Below are 22974 nucleotides of genomic sequence, written 5' to 3'. Positions count from 1 at the left end.
TTGGGTCGTTTCCATCAGTCCTCGCTCTGATTGGCTGTTCTCGTTCTGCTCGAGCAGGAGATGGGGCGTGAACCCCTTCACTGCCAATCAGCGGTTGCCGCTGCCCAAGCCACACCTCCGGTACGCCACTCTAGCAGTGACCCCTCGTGTTGAGCGTGGCGGAAGAACTCCAGGTTCGAAGCCAATCTTTTTGCGGCGGAGGTAAAAAGAGCGGAAAAAAGAAGTCAAGACTTCTGCGGAAAGCAGGGCCCTGCGCCTGCGCCGCGCGGCGGTGACGACAATTGTCCGCGCCCGAAGCCGAGCGTTGTCCGCGCCGGGTGGCGGGCGCCTGCGCAGTGGCTCCGAGCGGGCGGTTGCTTGTTGGTTGTTGTAGTAACGGGGGAAGCAGCGGTCGGCGGCCGCCTTGAGCCGGGCTGGGGAAGGAGGAGGGAGGTAGGCGCCGAGCGCTGTCCCCGCCTGCCCGCCCCGAGCCATGGGCAGATGAAACAGGTAAACGCCTGCGCCAGCGCATTCCTCTACCCGAGGGAGATGCGCTCCCAAGTCTGGGCGGGCGCCATCCGCTGCACTTCTCTCTCAGAGTCCGGGAGCAGCTGCTGGCTTCCGGGCGCGCTGGGCTGAATCTCTGCGGCGGAGTCTCCCGCGTCCTTACTGTAGGGAGCATCTGAGGACCTACCTGGATTGGAGTGAGCCGGGGGTGGGACTGAGGGCCCGATCCCTTTAGGGCGAGGACGCTCCTTGGGCGAGTGCCCTTAATCTTCTTCCGATCGCCCTGTCTCTCCCTGCTCTGCTGGCAGCCTAGGACTGGTTGGCATCCCTTCCTCGCTTGGAGGTTTTGTTTGTTTTGTATTAATTTAAGGGACTTGCAACATTTGGGGAAATACTGAGAGGTCCCGTTGGGGATACTCGGAAGAACGCCTTTGAGATTGTTAGATATTGCCCATTTCGCTGAATATGTGTAAGGATCGTTATCGGAATTGGCATTTTTTGCCCTATTTACGTTCTTATCACATATATTAATGCATTGAAAAATGAGGTTTGGAAAGATGGACATTAAATGGTTATCTTTGAGTAATGGGAATATGGTCATTAAAACATTTTCATTTTCTTTACCTGTAATTTCTATTCCATCCAAAAAGACACGCAATGAACATGTACCTTTTCTCTATTAAAAATATTTTAAGTTAGAAATATGCTAATTTTAATGTCTATTTGATATTTGGATCATAGTTTGTGATTTTTAGTAAGGGCGAATAATTTTTGAGAGTGTGAAAGGACAGTTTTTTTTTTCCCCAGCTATTTATGACCTTGATTCAGCAGAATATATTCATTTTTTGGTTTAGTGGTTGAATTTGTTTTAGCGGAAACATGAGAGTATTTTACCTGTGATTGGCATAGAATCTAAAGAAATGTTTGCAAGGATCTTAATACTTGCGTTTTTATTTTTAACTCACGTCAGGATTTTCTAGCAAGGAGTCTATGTTTTAGGCAATCAGCCACCTACCTCAGACTTTCTTAAGTAAGTGTATCCTTTTGTTGCACGTTAGATTTAGTATGTAAAAGAAAAACGAGAAACTGAAACTTCACAGCAGCTCTTCAAATACAGAGGGCAGACAGTATGTTTGAAAAAAAAATCTTGATTTTTGTGGCATTTGTGAAGCACTGTGAGAGAAGGTAAGCCTCTAGAGGTTTGACACTATTTAGGTAAATAATTCATTTTCATTACTTGGAAGATCATCATCAGTAATGAACAAAAAGACAACTGCATTGTGTTTCAGGTCTTTTGGCTTTCTTGCAGGAATCTGTGCCACCCAAATTGTATGATCCAGTGAATCTGCAAGGAAAGGTCTCTGAGGCCCCCGTCTGCTGACTGCATGACAAACTCTAAAGGAAATGCCAGTCGTGATGGCCCGGGACCTGGAGGAAACAGCATCATCCTCAGAGGATGAGGAGGCAGTAAGCCAAGAGTAAGTAATAGCAAGCCTGCTTTTGACCCTTTGCGTTCAGAATGGAAAATAGTTCTCTTTTACTCAAATCCTCTTTTACCCAATATCCTTCCTTTGGTGTTGTCTGACTCTGGTTTTAGTTTTCATACATGGTCTAATTCAAGATCTTATTATTGAGTGACCATCAGCTATCTGAAATGAGATAAGGCTCTGTTTCTGGGTTCATGAGTGAACATCAGCTCTAGACGTTGCAGGTAGTAGCTCTTAGTCAACTCTTGATAAGAGCTCCTAACAGGAGATTTTGAAATTTTTAGATATTGAAGAAAAGTAGGTCTCTCAATTCTGTGACATTGGGTATTTTCTCAAAAGCCTTTAGGATGATAGAATGGTGATAATAAGAAGTTATTTGAGGGCTTCCCTAGTGGTGTAGTGATTAAGAATCTACCTGCCAAGGCAGGGGACATGGGTTCGAGCCCTGGTCCGGGAAGATCCCACATGCTGCGGAGTGGCTAAGTCCATGCGCCACAACTACTGAGCCTGCGCTCTGGAGCCCGCGAGCCACAACTACTGAGCCCACGTGCTGCAACTACTGAAGCCCACGCGCCTAGAGCCCGTGCTCCACAACAAGAGAAGCCACCGCATAAGAAGCCCACGCACCGCAACAAAGAGTAGCCCCCACTCGCCGCGGAAGCCTGCACGCAGCAATGAAGATCCAACACAGGCAAAAATAAATTTAAAAAAAAAAGAAGTTACTTGAGTAAGTGTGGAGCAGGACATTAGAATTCTGTAGCCTGTGCTGAGTCTGTTGAGACACATGGCTTTCCTGAGTTCTTTTAGATAAGAGTCAAGTTTCTTCATTGCTGGATTCTCATAATAATATAAATGAATGATAGTGATAAGTGTAGCTGTTATAGGTGACGGTAAGAGCTTTAACTGCTGTATCTCATTTAATCTAAAGATGTTATTATTCCCACTTTATTAAGTTCAGCCCCACAAATATCAAAGAACTTCCTCAGGGATGCACAGAGAGTGATAAATTGAGATTCAGACCTAGCTTTCCTGGATTTTGAAGCACTTAGATGTTTTGCCTCCTTTAACATTAATTATTACTTGCACAGAGAATAAAGAGAGAATCTGGCTTAAAGGTAACATTAATTTTTAAGATTCTCTATATAAGTCCACTAGGATCCATGTGCTATGTAACCTGAAAAGTGGGGATGATATCTCCCAGGCTGTTTTTTTTCTTTCTTTTTACAATTTATTTATTTAATTTATTTATTTTTGGCTGTGTTGGGTCTTCATTGCTGCACGTGGGCTTTCTCTAGTTGCGGCGAGCTGGGGGCTACCCTTCATTGCAATGCGCGGCTTCTTACTGTAGTGGCTTCTCTTGTTGTGGAGCATGGGCTCTAGGCGCACAGGCTTCAGTATTTGTAGCACGCAGGCTCAGTAGTTGTGTCTCGCGGGCTCTAGAGCACAACCTCAGTAGTTGTGGCGCACGGGCTTAGTTGCTCCACGGCATGTGGAATCTTCCTGGAACAGGGATCGAGCCCATGTCCCCCGCATTGGCAGGAGGATTCTTAACCACTGCGCCGCCAGGGAAGCCCCTCGCAGGCTGTTTTTGGGGGTATAGTTAGGATCAAATAGAATAATGTGTATGAAATGACTTTTACATGATAACGTGCCATACAAATGTTAAGGCATTATTTTTATTGGATTTTATATTGAATTTAAAGTGTATTTCTTATTATAAAGTAGAAGATTACATTATTTAATGTAATTTGAAAAAAAATTATTGAAGCATTAGTAAAGCTTTGGGGAAAGGCTTCTCATCACTATTAGATCATAGAAAATAATAGAGATTTGATATATTTGGGTCATTCTCATTCAGGATAATTAAATGGATAATTCTCTCTTGTCACTTTGCCTTCTTGTGACTTTTTGTTTTCTGTGTGCTGCCTCTTACCCACTTCACAAAAATTTTAACTTCTGCTTCAAACATCAGTCTTTCTGATTCAAGATCTTTTACTTCGTGACTGTCTCTTTTATTAGTGGTCTTATAGGTTGGGCCCAACAAGTATGAGGTTGAACTGTATGAAATTGCTATTTCGGTAGGTCAAAACCAGTCAAATATTGAGAATTGTAGGTGGTTCAACCTAATATTTTAGTAAGCACTCAATAAATGCTTGCTGACTGAGTGACTAACTTATTGAGTAAATAAATGGAGGCTTCCTGCTTTAGATCACCTTAGGTCTTTTAAGTGCTTAAAATACATTTCATTACAAAGAATACCAATTGCATTGAGGTGCAGTTATCAGGATTTTTTAAAAAACCAAACTTGTGGTATAATAATATGTACGTTTTTATTAATACATTAAATAACAAGATCATTCATTTAAAACACGAGAAAGTTAGATTTTATTTTCTAAAGACAGGAACATGAAGACTGTTTTTGCTTAGTTTGCATAAGACCATCATACTTGGGTGGTCTTTGATTAACAATTAAAAGTGGGAAATACCAAGAAACATCATAGATGTCTGGATCACCACTGTGGAATGTCACCATTTGGTAGCTGAATGATTGCTTGAGAGTGGAGAGTTGCCAAATTGTTGTCCATCCTCATCACACCAGATGAGACGACTGTAATCACAGGTGATCTAGTGGCAGTTTTAATAACTACCATAACTTATAAGCAGTGATAAATGTCAGTGATATTTTGAGATGTCTGCAACAACTGTAATTTGGTATAATAAAATCTGTAATTTCAGATAGAGTCAAAAACACAGGTAATACTATTATTATTGTGTTTGGTGCCTGTATTCATAATTGAGAAACATTAAATTTCTAGTAGAAGTTAGTGAAAATATAGGTGTCATTCCACCTTCCCCCCGCCCTCCCCATCCAAATTCACAGACCTTATGGCTCCTCTTCCTTTTAAACTCCTACTGTTGAGTTTTGATTGTTAATGTTCCATCAGCTCATGTCTATCAGATACTTGTTTTATACATTAGGAATCTTAAGTCAATCTTGTTCACACCTGGAACAACATGCTTACATTTTTAAAGTTTTGGAAGTTACAGGGTCTTAAATCATCTATGGATGTTGACTTGATCCAAAGATATATATCCATGGATATCTGCTAGATCTGCTCAGAATCCTAGGCTGTATTAAAGTATTGATGCCGTGCAGTCCTGGACATTAGAGCTAGAAACTGTCCAGGCATCCTTGTTTTGCATGGCATTATTTCAAATAGTAAATGTAAAGGGCCTCTTTTTCTGTATTTTGTTTGGGGTTCCCAAATATAAATTTATATAGAGATGTGGAAACGTTAATTTGATGTAAGGTTTCTTTAGGAATTAAAAAAAAATTTAATTCTGATTGTAAAAGCTGGCTTTAGATCAGTTACAAAGATCATCAACAAATGATTATGTCGTGAGTGCTACAGTTCAGTGAAAAAATACATCACTGTGGGCTGGAGGAGCTAAGGAAGGCTCCAAGGAGGTGGTGAGGTGAGCTGGGCTTTAGAGAGTGGGATTAAATGAACAGAGAGAAGTGGGGAAGGCATTTCCAGCAGGGACATTGGTATGAATGAGGCACCGAGGCTTTGAGTTATGTAGGCTGGATCCCAGGAGTGAATAATATCTATTCCACATGAAATTGCTTCTTAAAAACCAAAACGTTCTTAGGCTTTCAGTAAAGTAAACCATAAAACTGGTCTACTTTGGTTATTAGTCATCCAAGTTTTTTGTTCTTTTATGTCTGTAAAAGCATAATTTCTTAAAATGTACCAGTTTCTGGTGTAAATGAAAATTTAAAGTCCCAATTTTCAGCTTCCTAATCATTTTGAATCTTTTTCCTTTAGCACCACCTGGTGGGAGCATGCTTTTAATGACAATGCAACGTCTGCCTTAAGTGTGTTTGGGTCGACCTTACTGAACTAATGATTTGTCTGCTACCTCTTTTCTCTTTTCAGAGGTTGTAAGTGAAAAGATTCTGTGTCAGGGATTTGGCTTTCTGTAGACATTACGGTTAAGGGCTTGGCTCTTCTCAGCTGTGTATGTTTATTGTGTTCCTGACTCTTGTCAGGCATTTTTACCTTTTATCCGTAATCCATTGTTTGTAAGTGCTAAGGCACAGTGGTGCCAGTTTGCAGCTAGAGATGGATTGACAAGGAGCTTTCGATAGTTTCCAGGGTTTCTGTCTAAGACTTGATAGTTTAGGCTGCCTAATTTTTCCTCTGTCCTCCGACTTAGAAATATAGTGAAAAAAATTCAAGTTGGAAGAGAGCATAGGAGTCATCTGGCCCTATACCCACATTTTACAGGCGTTTAAGATTAAAAAGCAAGCAAACCACACACAAAAAATCCCTTCTTGCACCCTATAAACACCAATTTCTCACAAAAGGGCGCTGTCACCCAAGTCAAATTGCAAGAAAAATAAGCATCCACATTCCACTTCTAGAAACCAGGAAGTGAACTAGGTATGGTTTCTCTGCTTTCCTCAACAAAGCTCTTGGCAGCTCACCCCGAGTCTAAAGGCTGCCTCACCTCTAAGATTGGTAGCCTGGCAGCCTGTGCATTCAAAGCATGGATCTGTTTAAACCTGTATTGGGAGAGTCTAACTTGGCCCTGAGGTTTGTGGTATGGCCTTTGTTAAGGAGTGTGGTCATGTGAGTTTTTGAGAGCAGCCTGAATCTTGGCTAAATGGATCTTATTCCATAAAAGGAATTGATTAATTTCAGTTCCCAAAGGGTTGAGTTTAAGGTGTTTATACAAAAAAATCACTGAAATGGGTGATTAGGGAGATGGAAGGGTGGAAAGAGCACAGACACTTGGGTTCTAATACCTGTTCCTTTGCTTAACCAGTTGTATGACCTTAAGCAAACTGCTCAACCTCTCTGAACACTTTTTCTTCAGTTCATAGTGCAGGCAAGAGGATTAAGTGAGATAACATGTGAAAGCTTTTAGTGTAATTCCTGACACATAGTAGGGACTCAGGTCATTTCTTTCCTACCTTCATGCACTAAGGCAGTTGGAGATTTTTCTCATCTGTGAATAAATACACATCTGTCTGAGATTGATTAAACAGAGATTTCTGGAAGATAGGAAGAGAATAAAGTCAGAGGTCCTTTTCTGGAGGAAAACATTGTTCCGTTTGGTATAGGCTTCCTTTAAAATATGTGGTTTTAATGGGGGTACGTGTATTAATTTAGGATTCCTAGCTCAGAATCTTAGGATGGATCATCAAATTGGCTTAAAAAGGGACTATAGGGTGTAAAAGTGGTCTGTCAATTATTGTGACTATTTTAGTTAGGATTCTTATTTGTGCCAGGGACTAAGACATAAATTGTCCTAAATAATAAAGGGAATTTATGAACTCATATTTAGGAAAGACTTGATTCTGCAACTGCACGTTTACCACTCAGGATCTCATTTCTCTTGTTCTTTCAGTCAGGCTCCTGCAGACTTTCTCCTTTACCAACAGCTCCAGGCTCTCCTTCCAAGGTCACAAAATGACACTTGCACTTCCAGACCTCATTCTCTTTTTTTGTGTGTGTGGTACACGGGCCTCTCACTGTTGTGGCCTCTCCCGTTGCGGAGCACAGGCTCCGGACGCGCAGGCTCAGCGGCCATGGCGCACGGGCCCAGCCGCTCCGCGGCATGTGGGATCTTCCCGGACTGGGGCACGAACCTGGGTCCCCCGCGTCAGCAGGCGGACTCTCAACCACTGCGCCACCAGGGAAGCCCGACCTCATTCTCTTACACCATCAAGGGGAGGAGGCCATTTCTCCTGCAACTGCTACAGAAGAGAAAGCATCGCTTTCTTAGAGGGTCACATGACATATCTGCTGACACACTGGCTCCAGCTGGTTTATGTCCTCATCCCTGAGCCAGTAACTATAACTGGGGGATGGAAAACCCTGATTGGCTAAAGCCAGTCAAGACCCATCCCTACAGCAGGAACGGAGTTAATCTTAAACAGACCATCTGACTAAGAATGGGAGATGAATGGTTTCCCATAGGACATTTGGGATGCTTGTTCCAGAAGAAGGGGAAAGGTGCTAAGCACCAAACCACACTGATCTGCTTCAGTTGTTAATTCAGATTTTGAGCTGTAAATTAATAGTCTTTTATTACGGTTGTAGAGATCATCCATGTATCATGTGGACTGGAGGCTGCAGGAAAATTCCAGTTTTGGTATTCCATGCTGAGGCTATTCTGACAAAGGACAACAATGTTCGAGTAATTGGAGGTAGGTGTGACCTTCCCCACTGAGGGAAGGGCTGGGCATGGCCCTGATAACCTCATCTTACAGAAAGTGATAACCATATTTAGTTAGGGAAAGGGCTTTGGTCATGAGAATATTCTGTTGATTTTTTTATACTTGAACGGATTATTTGTGATTTCTTAAATTGTTTTCTGCTTATTAAATTATTTTTCCTCTTTTTTTTTTGAATTACGTGTACATGTGTTTATATTTTGTTTTTTTCTTCCAGTTTTATAGAGAGATCATTGACATACACCACTGTACAAGGTTAAGGTGTACAGCATAGTAATTTAACTTACATATATCATGAAATGATTATCACAATAAGTTTACTGATACTGTTTTTTATAGTTATGGTAAAATACACATAACAAAATTTACTGTTTTTACCATTTTAAAGTATACAACTCAGTGGCATTTAGTACATTCACAGTATTGTGCAACCATCGCCACTGTCTAGTTTCAGGACATTTTCATGTAAAAGTAAACCCTGTACCCATTAAGCAGTCGCTCCCCAACCCCCTTATCCCAGCTCCTGGCAACCACTAAGCTTTCTGTCTCTATGGCTTTACCTAATCTGGATATTTCATGTAAATGGACTCATACAATACATAGCCTTTTGTGTCTGGCTTCTTACACTTAGCATAATGTTTTCAAGGTCCATCCATGTTCTAGCATATGTCAGTACTTCGTTCCTTTTTGCGGCTGAATAACATCCCATTGTATGGATATACCACATTTTGTTTATCCATTCATCGGTTGATGGGTAAGTGTTTCCAGTTTTTGGCTCTTGTAAATAGTGCTTCTATGAACATTCATGGACAAGTTTTTGTTTGAACACCTGTTCTTAGTTCTTTTGGGTATATACCTAGGAATGGAATTGCTAAGTTGTATGGTAATTCTATGTTTAACTTATTAAGGAACTGCCAAAGGATTTTCCACAGTGACTGCACAATGTTATGTTCCCACCAACAATATATGAGAGTTGAAATTTCTCCATATCCTCAGTAACATTCGTTGTTTTCTGTTTTTTAGAATATAGCTATACTAATGGGTGTGAATTGGTATCTTACTGTGGTTATGATTTGCATTTCCCTAATGATTAATGACATTGAGCAGCTTTTCATGTTCCTTTTGGCCATTTATATTATCTCCTTTGGAGAAATGTCTGTCAAGGTTTTTGCCTATTTTTTAATCGGGTTGCTTATCTTTTTGTTGTTGAGTTGTAAGGGTTCTTTATATATTCTGGATACTAGACCCTTATCAGAAAAATGATTTCCAAATATTTTTTCCTCTGTGGTTTGTCTTTTCATGCTCTTGATAGTGTTCTTTCATGGGGAAAAGTTTTTCATTTTGATGATGTTCCATTTATCTACTTTTTCTCTTGTTGCTTATGCTTTTGGTGTCATATCTAAGAAACCATTGCCTAACCCAAAGTCATGATCCCTATGCTTTCTTCTAAGAGCTTTATAGTTTAAGCTCTTAAATTTAGAGCTAAATGGTCTTTGTTCCATTTTGAGTTAATTTTTTTATATAGTGTGAGATAAGGGTCCACCTTCATTCTTTTACATGTGGATATCCAGTTGCCCCAGCATGATTAGTTGAAGAGACTATTCTTTCCTTACTGAATAATCTTGGCACTATCGTTGAAAATCAGTAGACCATTAGATGTATGGGTTTATTTTTGGACTCTTAATAATTCTGTCAGTCTGTTTGTTTATCCTTATACCAGTGCCATATTATTTTTCTTACAGTATCTTTGTACTAAGTTTTGAAATTGGGAAGTGTGAGTCCTCTAACTTTGTTCTTCATTTTCAAAATTTTTTTGCAAAAAAAAAAAAAAAAAAAATTTTTTTGCTATTCAGGGTCCTTTGCAATTCCATATGAATTTTGGGATTAGCTTTTTCATTTCTGCAAAAATGGCTGTTGTGATTTTGGTAGGGAGTACATAGAATCTGTAAATTGCTTTTGGAAGTATTGCCGTCTTAGTGTTAAGTCTTCCAGTCCGTGAACATGGGATGTCTTTCCATTTATTTACGTCTTCTTTAATTTCTGTAGCAATGTTTTATGGTTTGCTGTGTGCAAGTCTTGTAGCTCCTTGGTTAACTTTATTCTTCAATATTTTATTCTTTTTGATGCTATTATAAATGGAATTGCTTTCTCAATTTCATTTTTGGATTGTTCATTGTCATTGTATAGACATACTATTGATTTTTTAAAAATAAATTTATTTTATTATTTTATTTTATCTATTGTTTCTGGCTGCGTTGGGTCTTTGTTGCTGTGCGAGGGCTTTTCTCTGGTTGCGGGGGCTACCCTTCGTTCTGGTTCGCAGGCTTCTCATTTTGGTGGCTTCTCTTGTTGTGGAGCACGGGCTCTAGGCGCACCGGCTTCAGTAGTTGTGGCACGTGGGCTCAGTAGTTGTGGCTCATGGGCTCTAGAGCACAGGATCAGTAGTTGTGGCTCACGGGCTTAGCTGCTCTGTGGCATGCGGGATCGTCCCAGACCAGGGCTCAAACCCATGTCCCCTGCACTGGCAGGCAGATGCTCAACCACTGTGCCACCAGGGAAGCCTTACTATTGATTTTTTGTATACTGATCCTGTATCCTGAAACCTTGCTGAACTCATTTATTAGCTCTACTAGTGAGAGAGTGTGTGTGTGGTGTGTATGTGTGTGTGTGTGTGTTCTTTAGGATTATCTCTATACAAGATCATGTCATCAGTAAATAGAGATTTTACTTCTTCCTCTGTAACCTAAATACCTCCCTACCTCCCTCTCTTTCTTTTTCTTCTGCTTTTTCCTAATTGCTCTGGCTAGAACTTCCAGTACAGTGTTGAATAGAAGTGAAAATGGGCATCTTTGTCTTCTTCCTGATCTTTGGGGGAAAGCTTTCTGTCTTTCACCATTCGGTATGATGTTAGCTATGGGTTTTCATAAATGCCCTTTATCATGTTGAGGAAGTTCTCTTCTATTCCTTTGTTGAGTGTTTTTATCATACAGCGGTGTTGCATTTTGTCAAATGCTTTTTCTACATCAATCGAGATGATTTTATGTTTTTTTTCCTTCATTTTATTAATGTGGTGTATTACATTGATTGACTTTTGTATATTGAACCACCCTTGCATTCCTGAGATAAATCTCACTTGAGCATGGTATATAGTCCTTTTAATATGCTGCTGGATTTGGTTTGCTAGTATTTTGTTTAGGATGTTTGCATCTGTATTCATAAGGGATATCGTTCTGTAATTTTCTTTTCTTTTGATGTCTTTGTCTGGCTTTGGTATCAGGGTAATGCTGCCCTCATAGAATGAATTCCTTCCTCCTCTTTGGAAGAGTTTGAGAAGGATTCGTGTTAATTCTTTAAATGTTCGATAGAATTCACCAGTGAAGCATCTAGTCCTTAGCTTTTCTTTGTTGGAAGGTTTTTGATTACTAGTTCAACCTCTACTTATCTGTTCTATTTTCTATTTCTTATTGAGTCTGTTTTGGTAGTTTGTGTGTTTCTCTAGGTTATTTTCCATTTTATTTAGTTTATCTAATTTTGTTGGCATACAGTTGTTCATAGTATTCTTTTATAATCCTTTTTATTTCTGTAATACAGTAGTAATGTCCCCACCTTCATTTCTGATTTTAGTAATTTGAATTTTTTCTCTTTGTTTTTAGTTAGTCTAACTAAAAGTTTGTCAATTTGGGAATCATTTTAAAGCGCAAACTTTTTATTTTGCTTACTTTCTCTATTGTTTTTCTATTCTTAATTTCATTTATGTCCACTCCTCTTTGACTTTAAGCAGTGCTCTGAATCCTGGTGTTAGCCTGTAGCTGTCTTCAAAGGTTACATACTGTGGATCCAAACTTTTGTGCGATATGGTGGAAAGGGTCTATACATGGGTTCTCAGTCAATATTTCAGATCCCAGCTTTGGCATTTACTAGCTGTGAGTCTTGTGCAATCACTTAAACTCTCTTAATCTATTTCATTATTATAAAATGGAGATAATAGCTACCTTGCAGGCATTGTAAGAATGAGATCACTAATGTTCAGCACACAGCACGCATTCAGAACTTGTGCTGCTTACTCTATTTGTTGAACAGGATCTGCTCTACCTTGACATGACTTTAAGGTCTGTCCTTGCCCCATAATAAGCCAGAGTTCAAAGGACGGTGAGCACCTGCTTCTGGGATTTGAATTCTCCTCCTTCCCCAAGGGTCTCGGTGTTCTAATCCCCTCAGCAAGTTGCTAGGTTACCACTTAAAGGGACATGGTTCATTCATGTTCTCTGAAGCTGGAGTCTCTGAAGATTTACTAACATTTGCTGAGAGTCTCCCACTAAATATGATTAGAGTCAGAACATCAAAGGTGCATAAAAACAACAGAAGTAAATAATCCTCTCCCCCCCCGACATACTTCTTTTGGTTTCTTTGGATTCATAAAAGAATCCATGTATTCTGTGGCAATAGACCCTTCCTTTGTAGAATACCCAACATTTATTGGAAATTAGCATCCATCAATGTAATCATGCCATTATTCAAGCAATCACTATTTTCTAGAACCTCTAAGTCTTTGGATTATTTTCCTGTACATCTTCCTGTGTTTAAGGAAGAAGCCACTAAACTTTTTTCTCAAACTCTGTTTTTTTTAAATTTTCTGTATATTCCCAATTCCTTGAGGTTTAATAATTTTCTTCACCTTCCTTTATGAAAAGAACAATTTGAATGAGTTTTGTTAGTTGCTACCTCAGATTTCTGAATTGTTAAACACTCTTGGTCTATTTTTTTTTTCTCTCTCTCTCTTAAATAGCTGACATAGATCTGCTCAGATCATAACACTGAGTTAAATCCCCTTGAGAAGTGTATCTGGGGCATTAGTTATCTTCTGTTGATCTTAGAGTGTTAGATTCCAACCTTGTTTTTTCTGTTATCTGTTAAATGTTTCATTGAATTCACTGTTAATATTTTGGATACAATGAGATTTCATATGCTTTATTTGTGAAATATTCCAGGAGTATGTTTTTTTCCTCACCATATCCATGTTTTTTTTTCAAAATTGTGTATACTTTGAACATATAAATGGGATTGCATTTTATTTATTTATTTTAAAGTATTTATTTATTTATTTGGTTGTGCTGGGTCTTAGTTGCAGTAGGCAGGCTCCTTAGTTGTGGCACGTGGGCTCCTTAGTTGTGGCATGCGAACTCTTAGTTGCAGCATGTGGGATCTGGTTTCCTGACCAGGGATTGAACCCGGGCCCCCTGCACTGGGAGCACAGAGACTTAACCAGTGCGCCACCAGGGAAGTCCTGGGATTGCATTTTAAGGGCAACAGATATTTTCAATTTAATCTTTTCCTAGAATGAAGTATTTTGTATTTTGCCTCTGAATGTGTCAGTGTCATAAATTTGGATTTGTATAGACGAGCACTGTCCAACAGAAATACGATGTAAGCTGTATATGTAATTTTTCAGTAGCCTTATCAAAAAAATAAGCAGAAATAGGTGAAATTAATTTTAATAATATATTTTATTTAATCCAAATTATCATTTCCACTTTTACTCAGTATAAAAAAATCGTGAAGATATTTTACATCCAGTGTGTATTGTACACTTTTAGTACATCTCCATATGGTGCAAAATTTTCATTGGAAGCATTTGGTCTGTATTTAGATTTCATAAATGTTATAGTTGAAATTGTAGTCAATTCCTATGTTCAAGTTGTTCCAAACAAGTTTTCCAGTAACTGAATTGAGTATCAGTTTTAAAATTGAAAATAGAATTTATTAAAGTTAAATAAAATGGGAAATTCAGTTCCTTTGTCACACTAGTCACATTTCAAGTGCTCAAGTTACATGTGGCTAGTGACAACCGTATTCGACTGTGCACGTAAGGACCCGGTTTTCTGACAGTAAGGCAAGGATACACTGTGTTGCCATCGAAGGGGTTATTCTTGTATTCTAAAGTCAAAGGAATGTTAGTTTTATCTTCATTCTAGTTTCCCATGCTAGTTTGGACCAAACCCCTTAGGGTGCTTCTGTGCTGACAGTTAGATTATTGGTTCCTTGATTGTCTTTACTCCGCTACAGTCAGTCCTGGAACTTGCCAGGGGTCCTAGTTCTTCAGATTGTCCCCTGCGATGCATGTGAGTTGTTGAAGAGGAAATTCTGCAGTCTCATAGTGGAATTGATGAGATGCTTGTGTGTTCGGAGGCTTAGATGTTGGGTGTTTTGCAGTTTGCTAGCAGGACCATGCCCTGCCTCTTGTTTTTTTATGGAAGAAAACATGGCGAAGGTGGTTCTGTCATGAACAGTTGAACAGGTTCAGTTTGTAGTTGCAGTTCTCCATTTGACTCTCGCTAGGGAGAGGGAGCCCAGGCTTACCAGCTATTTCAGGAGAAGCCTAGAAATCTAGATTTTTATGTGACTTCTTCCAATTTTAAAAGGTTAGCAAATAATTCAACTTTATACTGAAAACACCACAAGGGGTGGACAAACTGTCTATAGGCTGGATTTGGCTCCTGGGTTACCATTTTATAATCTCTGGTCTAATATGCGCTGGTAATCAGCATTATTGGTTGTAGGGCCATTGGACACAGAGCATGAATGTGGGTTAAAATCCCTAAAGCAGTCACAGTTGCTTTCCATCATTCCACCCTGCCTCTCTTACACTCCCCTTTTAGAACATGTTCAATGTATCTGAGTTGGGTTATAGTTAGTTGGTTTGGATTAGAAGTAAGTGGCCAGGGACTTCCCTAGTGGCGCAGTGGTTAAGAATCCGCTGCCAATGCAGGGGACACGGGTTCGAGCCCTATTCCGGGAAGATCCCACGTGCCGCGGAGCAACTAAGCCCATGCGCCACAGCTACTGAGCCTGCACTCTAGAGCCCCCAACCCACAATTACTGAGCCTGCAAGCCACAGCTACTGAGCCTGCATGCCACAGCTACTGAAGCCCATGCGCCTAGAGCCCGTGCTCCTCAACAAGAGAAGCCACCGCAATGAGAAGCCCACGCACCGCAACGAAGAGTAGCCCCTACTCGCCTCAACTAGAGAAAGCCTGCACGCAGCAAGGAAGACCCATCACAGCCAAAAATAAATAAATCAATAAATTTATTTTTAAAAAAAAAGAAGTAGGTGGTCACTGCTTACATACCATGAGAATCAGGTCTGCCATTGAGCACAGTGATGAATGCATTTTACTTCTATATTAGGAGAAGTAGGAGAAAGAGTATTAATAGCATTTTTATTTTTTAACTTGCTATATAAAATGTATAATTTACTGTGTATTATACTATGTATTTATATGTGTATTAGTAGCTATTTTACTATGTGTTTACTGTTTTACTGTATGAAATTATTTTTCTATGTATCAGCAAGCTTTCTTTTTTCGGGGGTCTGCACCGTGCAGCTTGCAGGATCTTAGTTTCCCAACCAGGGATTGAACACAGGCCACAGCAGTGAAAGCGCCGAGTCCTAACCACCGGACAGCCAGGGAATTCCCATATCAGCAAGCTTTCCTATTCTAAAAGCTCTACATGTATTAACTGATTTAGTGCTTTTAACTACCCTGTGAGATAAGTACCTTTGTTATCAACCCCGTTTTATAGGTGAGGAAATTGAGCATAGTGAAATTAAATAACTTATTTAAGACAGCAGGCAGGAAGTAGTAGAGCCAGGGTTTGAACCCCGGCAGTTCAACTCCAGAGACATACTCTTTCTTTTATTATTCCCCTTCTCCCCCAGTCCCCACATAATCATTCTCTGTTTTTCCACACACCTGACCAATCATCTCCGTGGCCTGGGGCAAGCACTGCAGAACAGTCAGAGAATCGGGCACAGTCCTGGTCCCCAGCAGTTGATGAGGCTTTGGCTTTTTATGTGATCAGTTATCACAATGAAAAAGACCTGGTTTTCTTTTAGTTTTCTGAACATTTTATTTACAGAAATAAAAAAACCGTCTGGCAAGTTATAAGTATAGTACAATGAATTCATGTATACTATTTCCTTGCTTTCACCCGTTATTAACATTTTGCCGTGTTTGCTTTACCTTCTTTCTCTCTCTGAACCATTTGAAAATTAGTTCACATACTTCAGACCTAAATACTTTATTCAACATGTTTATCCTAAGAACAAGGGCATCCTCTCTATAACCACAGTACACTGATGACACTCAGGAAATCTGTCATTGCTAAAACACTCTTATCTAATATACAGTCCCTGCCCAGATTTCCTCAATTTTTCCAATTTTGTCCTTTATCTTTTTTTTCTTTCAAATCCAGAATCCAATCAGAGATTGCATTTAGTTGTCATATTTCTTTAGTCTCCTTTATATCTACAACCATTTACTGGATTTTTTTTTTTTGGTCTTTCATAACATTGGCATTTTTAAAGATTCCAGACTAGTTGCTTTGCAGCTGTCCTTAAGTTTGGGCTTGTCAGATTGATTCCACATGTTTAGATTAAAAAGGTTGAAAAAGGTTAAAAAGAATAAAAAAGTTGAAAAACATTTGTAGGAATATCATTTAATGAAGTCATGTCCTCAGTGTATCACATTAGAAAGCATGTGATGTCATTATATTGCATTACTGGTGATGACAAGTTTGATCATTTGGTTAAGATAGTGTTTACCAGATTGATTCATTGTACAGGTACCCGTCTCCTTTGTTAAAAGCATTCTCTGGGGTGATATTTTGAGATGTGTGAATATCTTGTTCTCCAGTAGTCTCTGACTGTTGGAATTCATTGATTCTTGTCTGAATCACTTACTCTTGCAGTTTTTGTAAAATGGTGATTTTCTATTTCAGTTTTTCCTTCTACATTTATTAGCTGGCTTTTCTGTAAAGAAGAGCTTTCCCTTCTAAGCAAAAGTAATAGTCTCCCAAAGATGTCTACCTCCTAATCCCCAGAACCTGTGAAAATGTTACCTGACTTAGCAAAGCGGAATTGAGGTCATAGATGGAATTAAGGTTGCTAATCAGCTAACCCTTAAGATAAGGAGATTCTTCAAGTGGGCCCAGTGTAATTACAGGAGTCCTTTAAAATAGAAGGAGACAGAGGAAGAGTCAGACTGTTGTAGTGTGAGAAGGACTAGACCTGTCATTGCTGGCTTTGAAGATAGAAGAAGAATAGGGGCAGCCTCTAGAAGATGGAAAAGGAAAGGAAGTGGACCCTACCCAGAGCCTATAGAAAGGAACGCAGTCCTGCCAATGCCTTGATGACACTTGTATCGTACTTCTGACCTAGAAAACCAGTAGTATACCTTCTCACTTTCTTAGCAGTGTGGATTCATGGGTTGTTTTCTTTCTTATAAGTGAGTTAAAATCTTTTTCTGTCAGTATTCATTTTTACATTCAGATTGCCTCAAATTTGGCCTTGGGGAGCCCCTTCAAGATCCTTGTGCCAAAAAAAAAAAAAAAAGGTCTTCCCTGGTGGCGCAGTGGTTGAGAGTCTGCCTGCCGATGCAGGGGACGCGGGTTCGTGCCCCAGTCCGGGAAGATCCCACGTGCCACGGAGCGGCTGGGCCCGTGAGCCATGGCCGCTGAGCCTGCGTGTCTGGAGCCTGTGCTCCGCAAAGGGAGAGGCCGCAGCAGTGAAAAAAAAGAAAAGATCCTTGTGACATGTTCTCAATCCTTGTGACTGTCCTCTTTTTTGGCATAGCAAGCTATTCCACACCTATCTTGTACTTTCCTTCCCCAACTTGGAATCAGAACACAAACTCCTTTTTTTATATCTTATTAGATTTATTATGTTCATATATCTCCAAAGATGGAATGTGTCCTGGATTGAGCTATCTTACAGTCTTAATGAATATACAGTTGAGCAAAAGAATAAGAATAAATTAAAATTTTTATAAATAATAAACATAAAAGTAAAAAAATCCATTTCTTCATAATATGAATTGAGCGTTTACAAAACTAATTGGTTCATTTATCCATGGTTGAATATTGCTTATTGCTAGAATGAAACAGAGTTCAGCTGATTTCTCTTTCTATTGATTGTTTTTATAGAGGTAAGCTTTAGGAAACCTTAGAACACAAACTCTTGAGCAGTGCACTGTGCTGCTGCTTACATTAAACTCTGCACTGTTTTTCTTATAAAAATATTGCAAAGACAACATAATAGTGATTGACCATTGGGAAAACCTTGTAACTGGGCTTTAAAGTTTGCCGCAAGAATGAGAAGTATGGAGTGTCTGGCCTTATCATTCCAATCCTCCTGTGTCTGCTTGGCATGGTGCTCCTGCCAGGGCTGGGCAAGTAGCAGCAGGGATTTATGAATATTTTCACATAGAGTTATAAAAAGAAATGCTTATCTTTGTAGAGGCTGAATTTTGTTCCAGAGCCTGTCCATAAGTTTCTGTATTATACTCACTCAGAAATGGTTCAGTATGCAGTCCTTTAAAAAAATTGTTTTGTAGAATTCTTAGCTAACAGTTTATAGTGATGCATAGAAAGAGATTGAATGTAATGCGCCAGAGGAAACTTTAGTCTTTGGGGATATATAGAAACCTCACATGATTACAGACATTCCTCTTAGACAGGGGTCACAAGCACAGAACGCTCTCAGGGGCCTGGCAGGAGATAAGAATGAGTGAAGCAGGTCAGGTGGGGACGGTGCTGAACTGGACAGCGCAGGCCTGTCCTGCAGGGAGCACTTGCACTTCTCTGGTTGACTCTTGCCTTGCCAGAGAGAGAGCCCAGGGTTGCCAGGGTTTTCAAGAGGAGTCCAGAAATCTAGATTTTTTTTTTTTTTTTTTTTTTTTTTTTGCGGTACGAGGGCCTCTCACTGCTGCGGCCTCTCCCGTTGCGGAGCACAGGCTCCGGACGTGCAGGCTCAGCGGCCATGGCTCACGGGCCCAGCCGCTCCGCGGCACGTGGGATCTTCCCGGACTGGGGCACGAACCCGTCCGTGTCCCCTGCATCGGCAGGCGGACTCCCAACCACTGCGCCACCAGGGAAGCCCCCAGAAATCTAGATTTTTATATGAATTCCTCCAATTTCAAAAGGTTAGCAATTAATTCAATTTTATTTTTAAAGCACAAGGAGGAACGAACAAACCATGTCTGCAGATTGGTTTTGGCCCTCGTGTCATCAGTTTATAACCTCTGGTCTAAGATATGCTGGTAACCAACATTGTTGCACATGAGGGCTATTTAGAACGGCGTTCTTAGCCTTTTTGGTGCAGTGGGTGGGGTTGGCAGTATGGGGAAACTTATGGGTCTCTTCTCAGAATAATGTTTTCTAAGTGTATTTTAAAAATACGTAAGACTACAAAGAAAATAAATTGTATTAAAATATAGTTCTCAAAATATTTTTAAAAACCAAATTTGTGATATGTATGCCTTTTATTAGTGCATTAAATAATATGATCTAGTGGTAGGTCTGTTCACTGACATAATTTTTAAATACTGTGGGAGTAAGTGATTGTTTTTGGCCGTGCTGTGCAGCTTTCATTATCTCAGTTCCCGACCAAGAATTGAACCTGCACCACGCAGTGAAAGCCCGGAGTCCTAACCACTAGGCCACCAGAGAATAAGTGATTTTTTTTTTGAGAATAAGTGATTTTTTGAGATAACTGTAACAACTGTAAAAGAATGTTAGAATACCTGATATCTGTTGGTGGCAGGGTCACAGGCATTGCTCATACTATTCTCCTTTGTTGCCTACATTCCTAATTGAAGGTAATGTTAAACTGGAACTAGAATTTGGTGAAAACAGGGATGTCATTCCCCCCGCCCCACCCCCATCCATGTTTAGTGACAGTCAGTGAATCTCAGGTTTAGGACCCTTAGTCCAAAATAATCCTCAACCTACTTATAGTAGCCTAAGAATAACAGTATTGTGTTATTGAGTGTAATTAGTCCAGCCACCATCTTACAGTTTATTTCTTTCTCTATAGTTAACTTTCTGGTTACTGAACTTGATTCTATGTTTTTCTTTAGAACGTTATCACTTGTCTTACAAGATCGTACGAACAGACAGTCGCCTGGTTCGCAGCATCCTGACAGCCCATGGATTTCATGAAGTAAGCTCATTTTTACTACCTTACCTTATCTGCTCAAAAGCTGAAAATCCTAGCCACCTAACTGACTGTCAGCTAACCGGGCCATCTCTAGAAAGTACACGGGACCACTCCTTAGTGATGATGCAGAACTTGCATTGACTTTCTGACTTTCTGAGTCACTTTACCAGTTTTTCCTTGAAATACATGGAAAACATTTCCACAAGATTTTGTGGGGCTTTTTTTTAGGGGAGAAAATTTTTTTTTCCTTGCTGTATTTTTAGGCATGGGCTAGAGGCAGAGTTTCGCATAAGGAATTGTCTAATACCCAGTTAAACCTCTTTGATTGCAAGCAACAGAAACAGACTCTGCCCAACATAAACCAAAAGGGATTTATAGTTAAGATGTACATAGAATGGCTAGCAGAACCAGAGGAAAAGCTGAAAAAGCAGACCTTTGGAAGAAGAGAGAATGCAGTAGCTCCAGGGATCTGGCAACAGAAGTCTTCAAGACCACCTTTACTGCTGTGGAATGAATCGACTGCATTCATTGTCCTTGTGCCTTTCTCTGCTAAAGAAGCATATTCTGGAGATAGAATGATTAGCCTAGCTTGGGTCAAGGGTCCACTCCTTGGGGGAAGGGAGGGCCAGGTGATTGCCAGGTCCTTTAAAACCAAGGAGTATGTTATTCCCAAAGAAAATTGGGAAAATGGGGATTTGACATCAAAAGGCAAAGGCAAAAATGCTGGATGGATTTCCACTGTGGATATTTTGAGACAGTTGATAAAAGTCTGGTTGCTCGCTTCTTATCCTAGGTTGAGGTATGAAGTAGACATTTTGAGGAAGTTCTGATACCAGTTTATATACTGTCTTTGTTGCTGTTTTATTTCCAGGGCTTAACATGGTACCTGTCACATCAGAGGCAGACAGTACATAATTGTTGAATGAATGGACAAATGAATTCTAATGAATGAATGAATGAATTCTAAGTTGGTTTGCTACTATAAGGTTTTAGATCTGATCATCACTTTATACCCAGCATCTGCAAGGATATAAGGACAGTCTGAGAAGGGAGTTTTGGGGTTGGGTCCTCATCTCTCACTTTGATATGCAAGAATATTTAGAGATATCATGGACTTCTATAAAAGGATTAATTCTACTTTTTGCATGTGAGACTTGTCCAACTCTCTCATTCTTTAAACTTGCTTATCCCTCTGTTCTGTACACTCAGCTTTTGTCTTACTAAGCTCACATCCTAACTGACCCGCCCCTGTGAGTGCTCTGTGGATGAAAAATCTCTATGACTTTTTACTTCCATCATTCTTCCAGGGGCTGTCTCTGGTGTTTCTTTCTTTTTTTTAAAAAATAAATTTATTTATTTATTTTTGGCTGCGTTGGGTCTTCATTGCTGCGTGCGGGCTTTGTCTAGTTGCGGCGAGTGGTGGCTACTCTTTGTTGCGGTGCACGGTCTTCTCATTGCGGTGGCTTCTCTTGTTGTGGAGCACAGGCTCTAGGTGCACGGGCTTCAGTAGTTGTGGCACGCGGGCTCAGTAGTTGTGGCTCATGAACTCTAGAGCGCAGTGTCAGTAGTTGTGGCGCATGGGCTTAGTTGCACCGCGGCATGTGGGATCTTCCCGGACCAGGGCTCGAACCCGTGTCCCCTGCATTGGCAGGTGGATTCTTAACCACTGTGCCACCAGGGAAGTCCCTCTGGTGTTTCTTATCTTTTCTTTTTATCTGCCCTTAGGTTCACCCAAGCAGCACTGACTATAACCTAATGTGGACAGGATCCCACCTGAAGCCCTTTTTACTTCGCACCCTCTCTGAAGCACAAAAGGTTAATCACTTTCCCAGGTAATGCTCTTGTAGCTACTTTGCTCCATTTAAAGGTACCTGACATTGAGGCATGTAGCCAGCAGAGATAATTAACATCCTTTAAAAACAAAAGAAGTCTGTGATATAGGGCAGCAGTCTGCAAATCAGACTGAGGTGTTCACATCCCTGGACATACCTGAAGACTTTGCAAGGACTCTGTAGGATGGATGGTTTTAAAATACACTACTTCTGGATTGCAAATCCCATAGGTTCTCTTTCCTAAAATTGAGCTGCTTGTGAGCCCCTCATGTGGATAGGTTCTCCCTTCTCACCTTCTTTTTCATAATTACTGTTTTTTCCCTTTATAAAAGAACGGCCCACCTAGAATCTTAATATGGTGCATTGTCCTGGGGTGTAAAAATTTCAAGGGTTCCAAAGAAAGGAACAAAAATATTGGTGTTTAATTCAGGTAATAGCATAACGAATCTTTTTGCATGGTAATGATTTCCATTTCTTTGCTTTAACAGAATTGAAGAAGGACATAATCAAGTAGTCAGCTGATAGATCATTAAATATAAGATTTAAAGATAGGTCATCTTGTGACTTTTGACATATAATTAGAAAAGAGTTCAAAGAATTGAATGGTATTGCTATATTAAACTTCAGCCAGTCTCATTGGTTAACATCAGCCTAGAGAGGCAATATTGCCTAGTGGCTAGAAGCACGGGCTCTGCAGCCAGCTAACCTGGGCCCAGATCGCAGTTCTGCTGACTGATCTTGGGCAAGTGAGCTTTCTGAGCGTCAGCTTCCTCATTGGTAAAGAGAAGTACTAATGACACACACTTTGTAGGACTATCGTGAGGATTTAATAAGTGCTTAGAACATCACATGCCTGCCACATAGTAAACATTATATAAGTGTTAGCTATTATATTTGTGAACAAGGTTTATCAGTGTTTACATCTAT

General features: G+C 40.1%; 1 protein-coding gene across 11 annotated transcripts in view; it reads left to right on the top strand.

Moving 5' to 3' along the window:
• The first annotated feature begins 102 nt into the window (after nucleotides 1-102).
• Nucleotides 103-22974, top strand: part of TTLL5 (tubulin tyrosine ligase like 5) — a 305934-nt gene continuing 283062 nt past the window's right edge. For 6 of the 11 annotated variants that reach the window (XM_079908866.1, XM_079908864.1, XM_079908863.1 and 3 more), the window contains exons 1-5: nucleotides 117-489; nucleotides 1796-1964; nucleotides 8087-8193; nucleotides 20136-20218; nucleotides 21941-22047. In XM_079908866.1, the coding sequence (XP_079764992.1) occupies nucleotides 1891-1964; nucleotides 8087-8193; nucleotides 20136-20218; nucleotides 21941-22047 (371 nt within the window). In that variant the 5' untranslated portion in view covers nucleotides 117-489; nucleotides 1796-1890. Of the gene's footprint in view, nucleotides 490-1795; nucleotides 1965-8086; nucleotides 8194-20135; nucleotides 20219-21940; nucleotides 22048-22974 lie in introns of those variants that run through there. The other 5 variants (XM_079908860.1, XM_079908859.1, XM_079908865.1 and 2 more) reach the window with 5 other exon arrangements.

The sequence above is a fragment of the Stenella coeruleoalba genome (assembly GCF_951394435.1).
Source record: "Stenella coeruleoalba genome assembly, chromosome: 2".
Lineage (NCBI taxonomy): Eukaryota > Metazoa > Chordata > Mammalia > Artiodactyla > Delphinidae > Stenella > Stenella coeruleoalba.
Note: the sequence above shows the minus strand (reverse complement) of the source record. Positions and strands in the feature narration are given on the sequence as shown.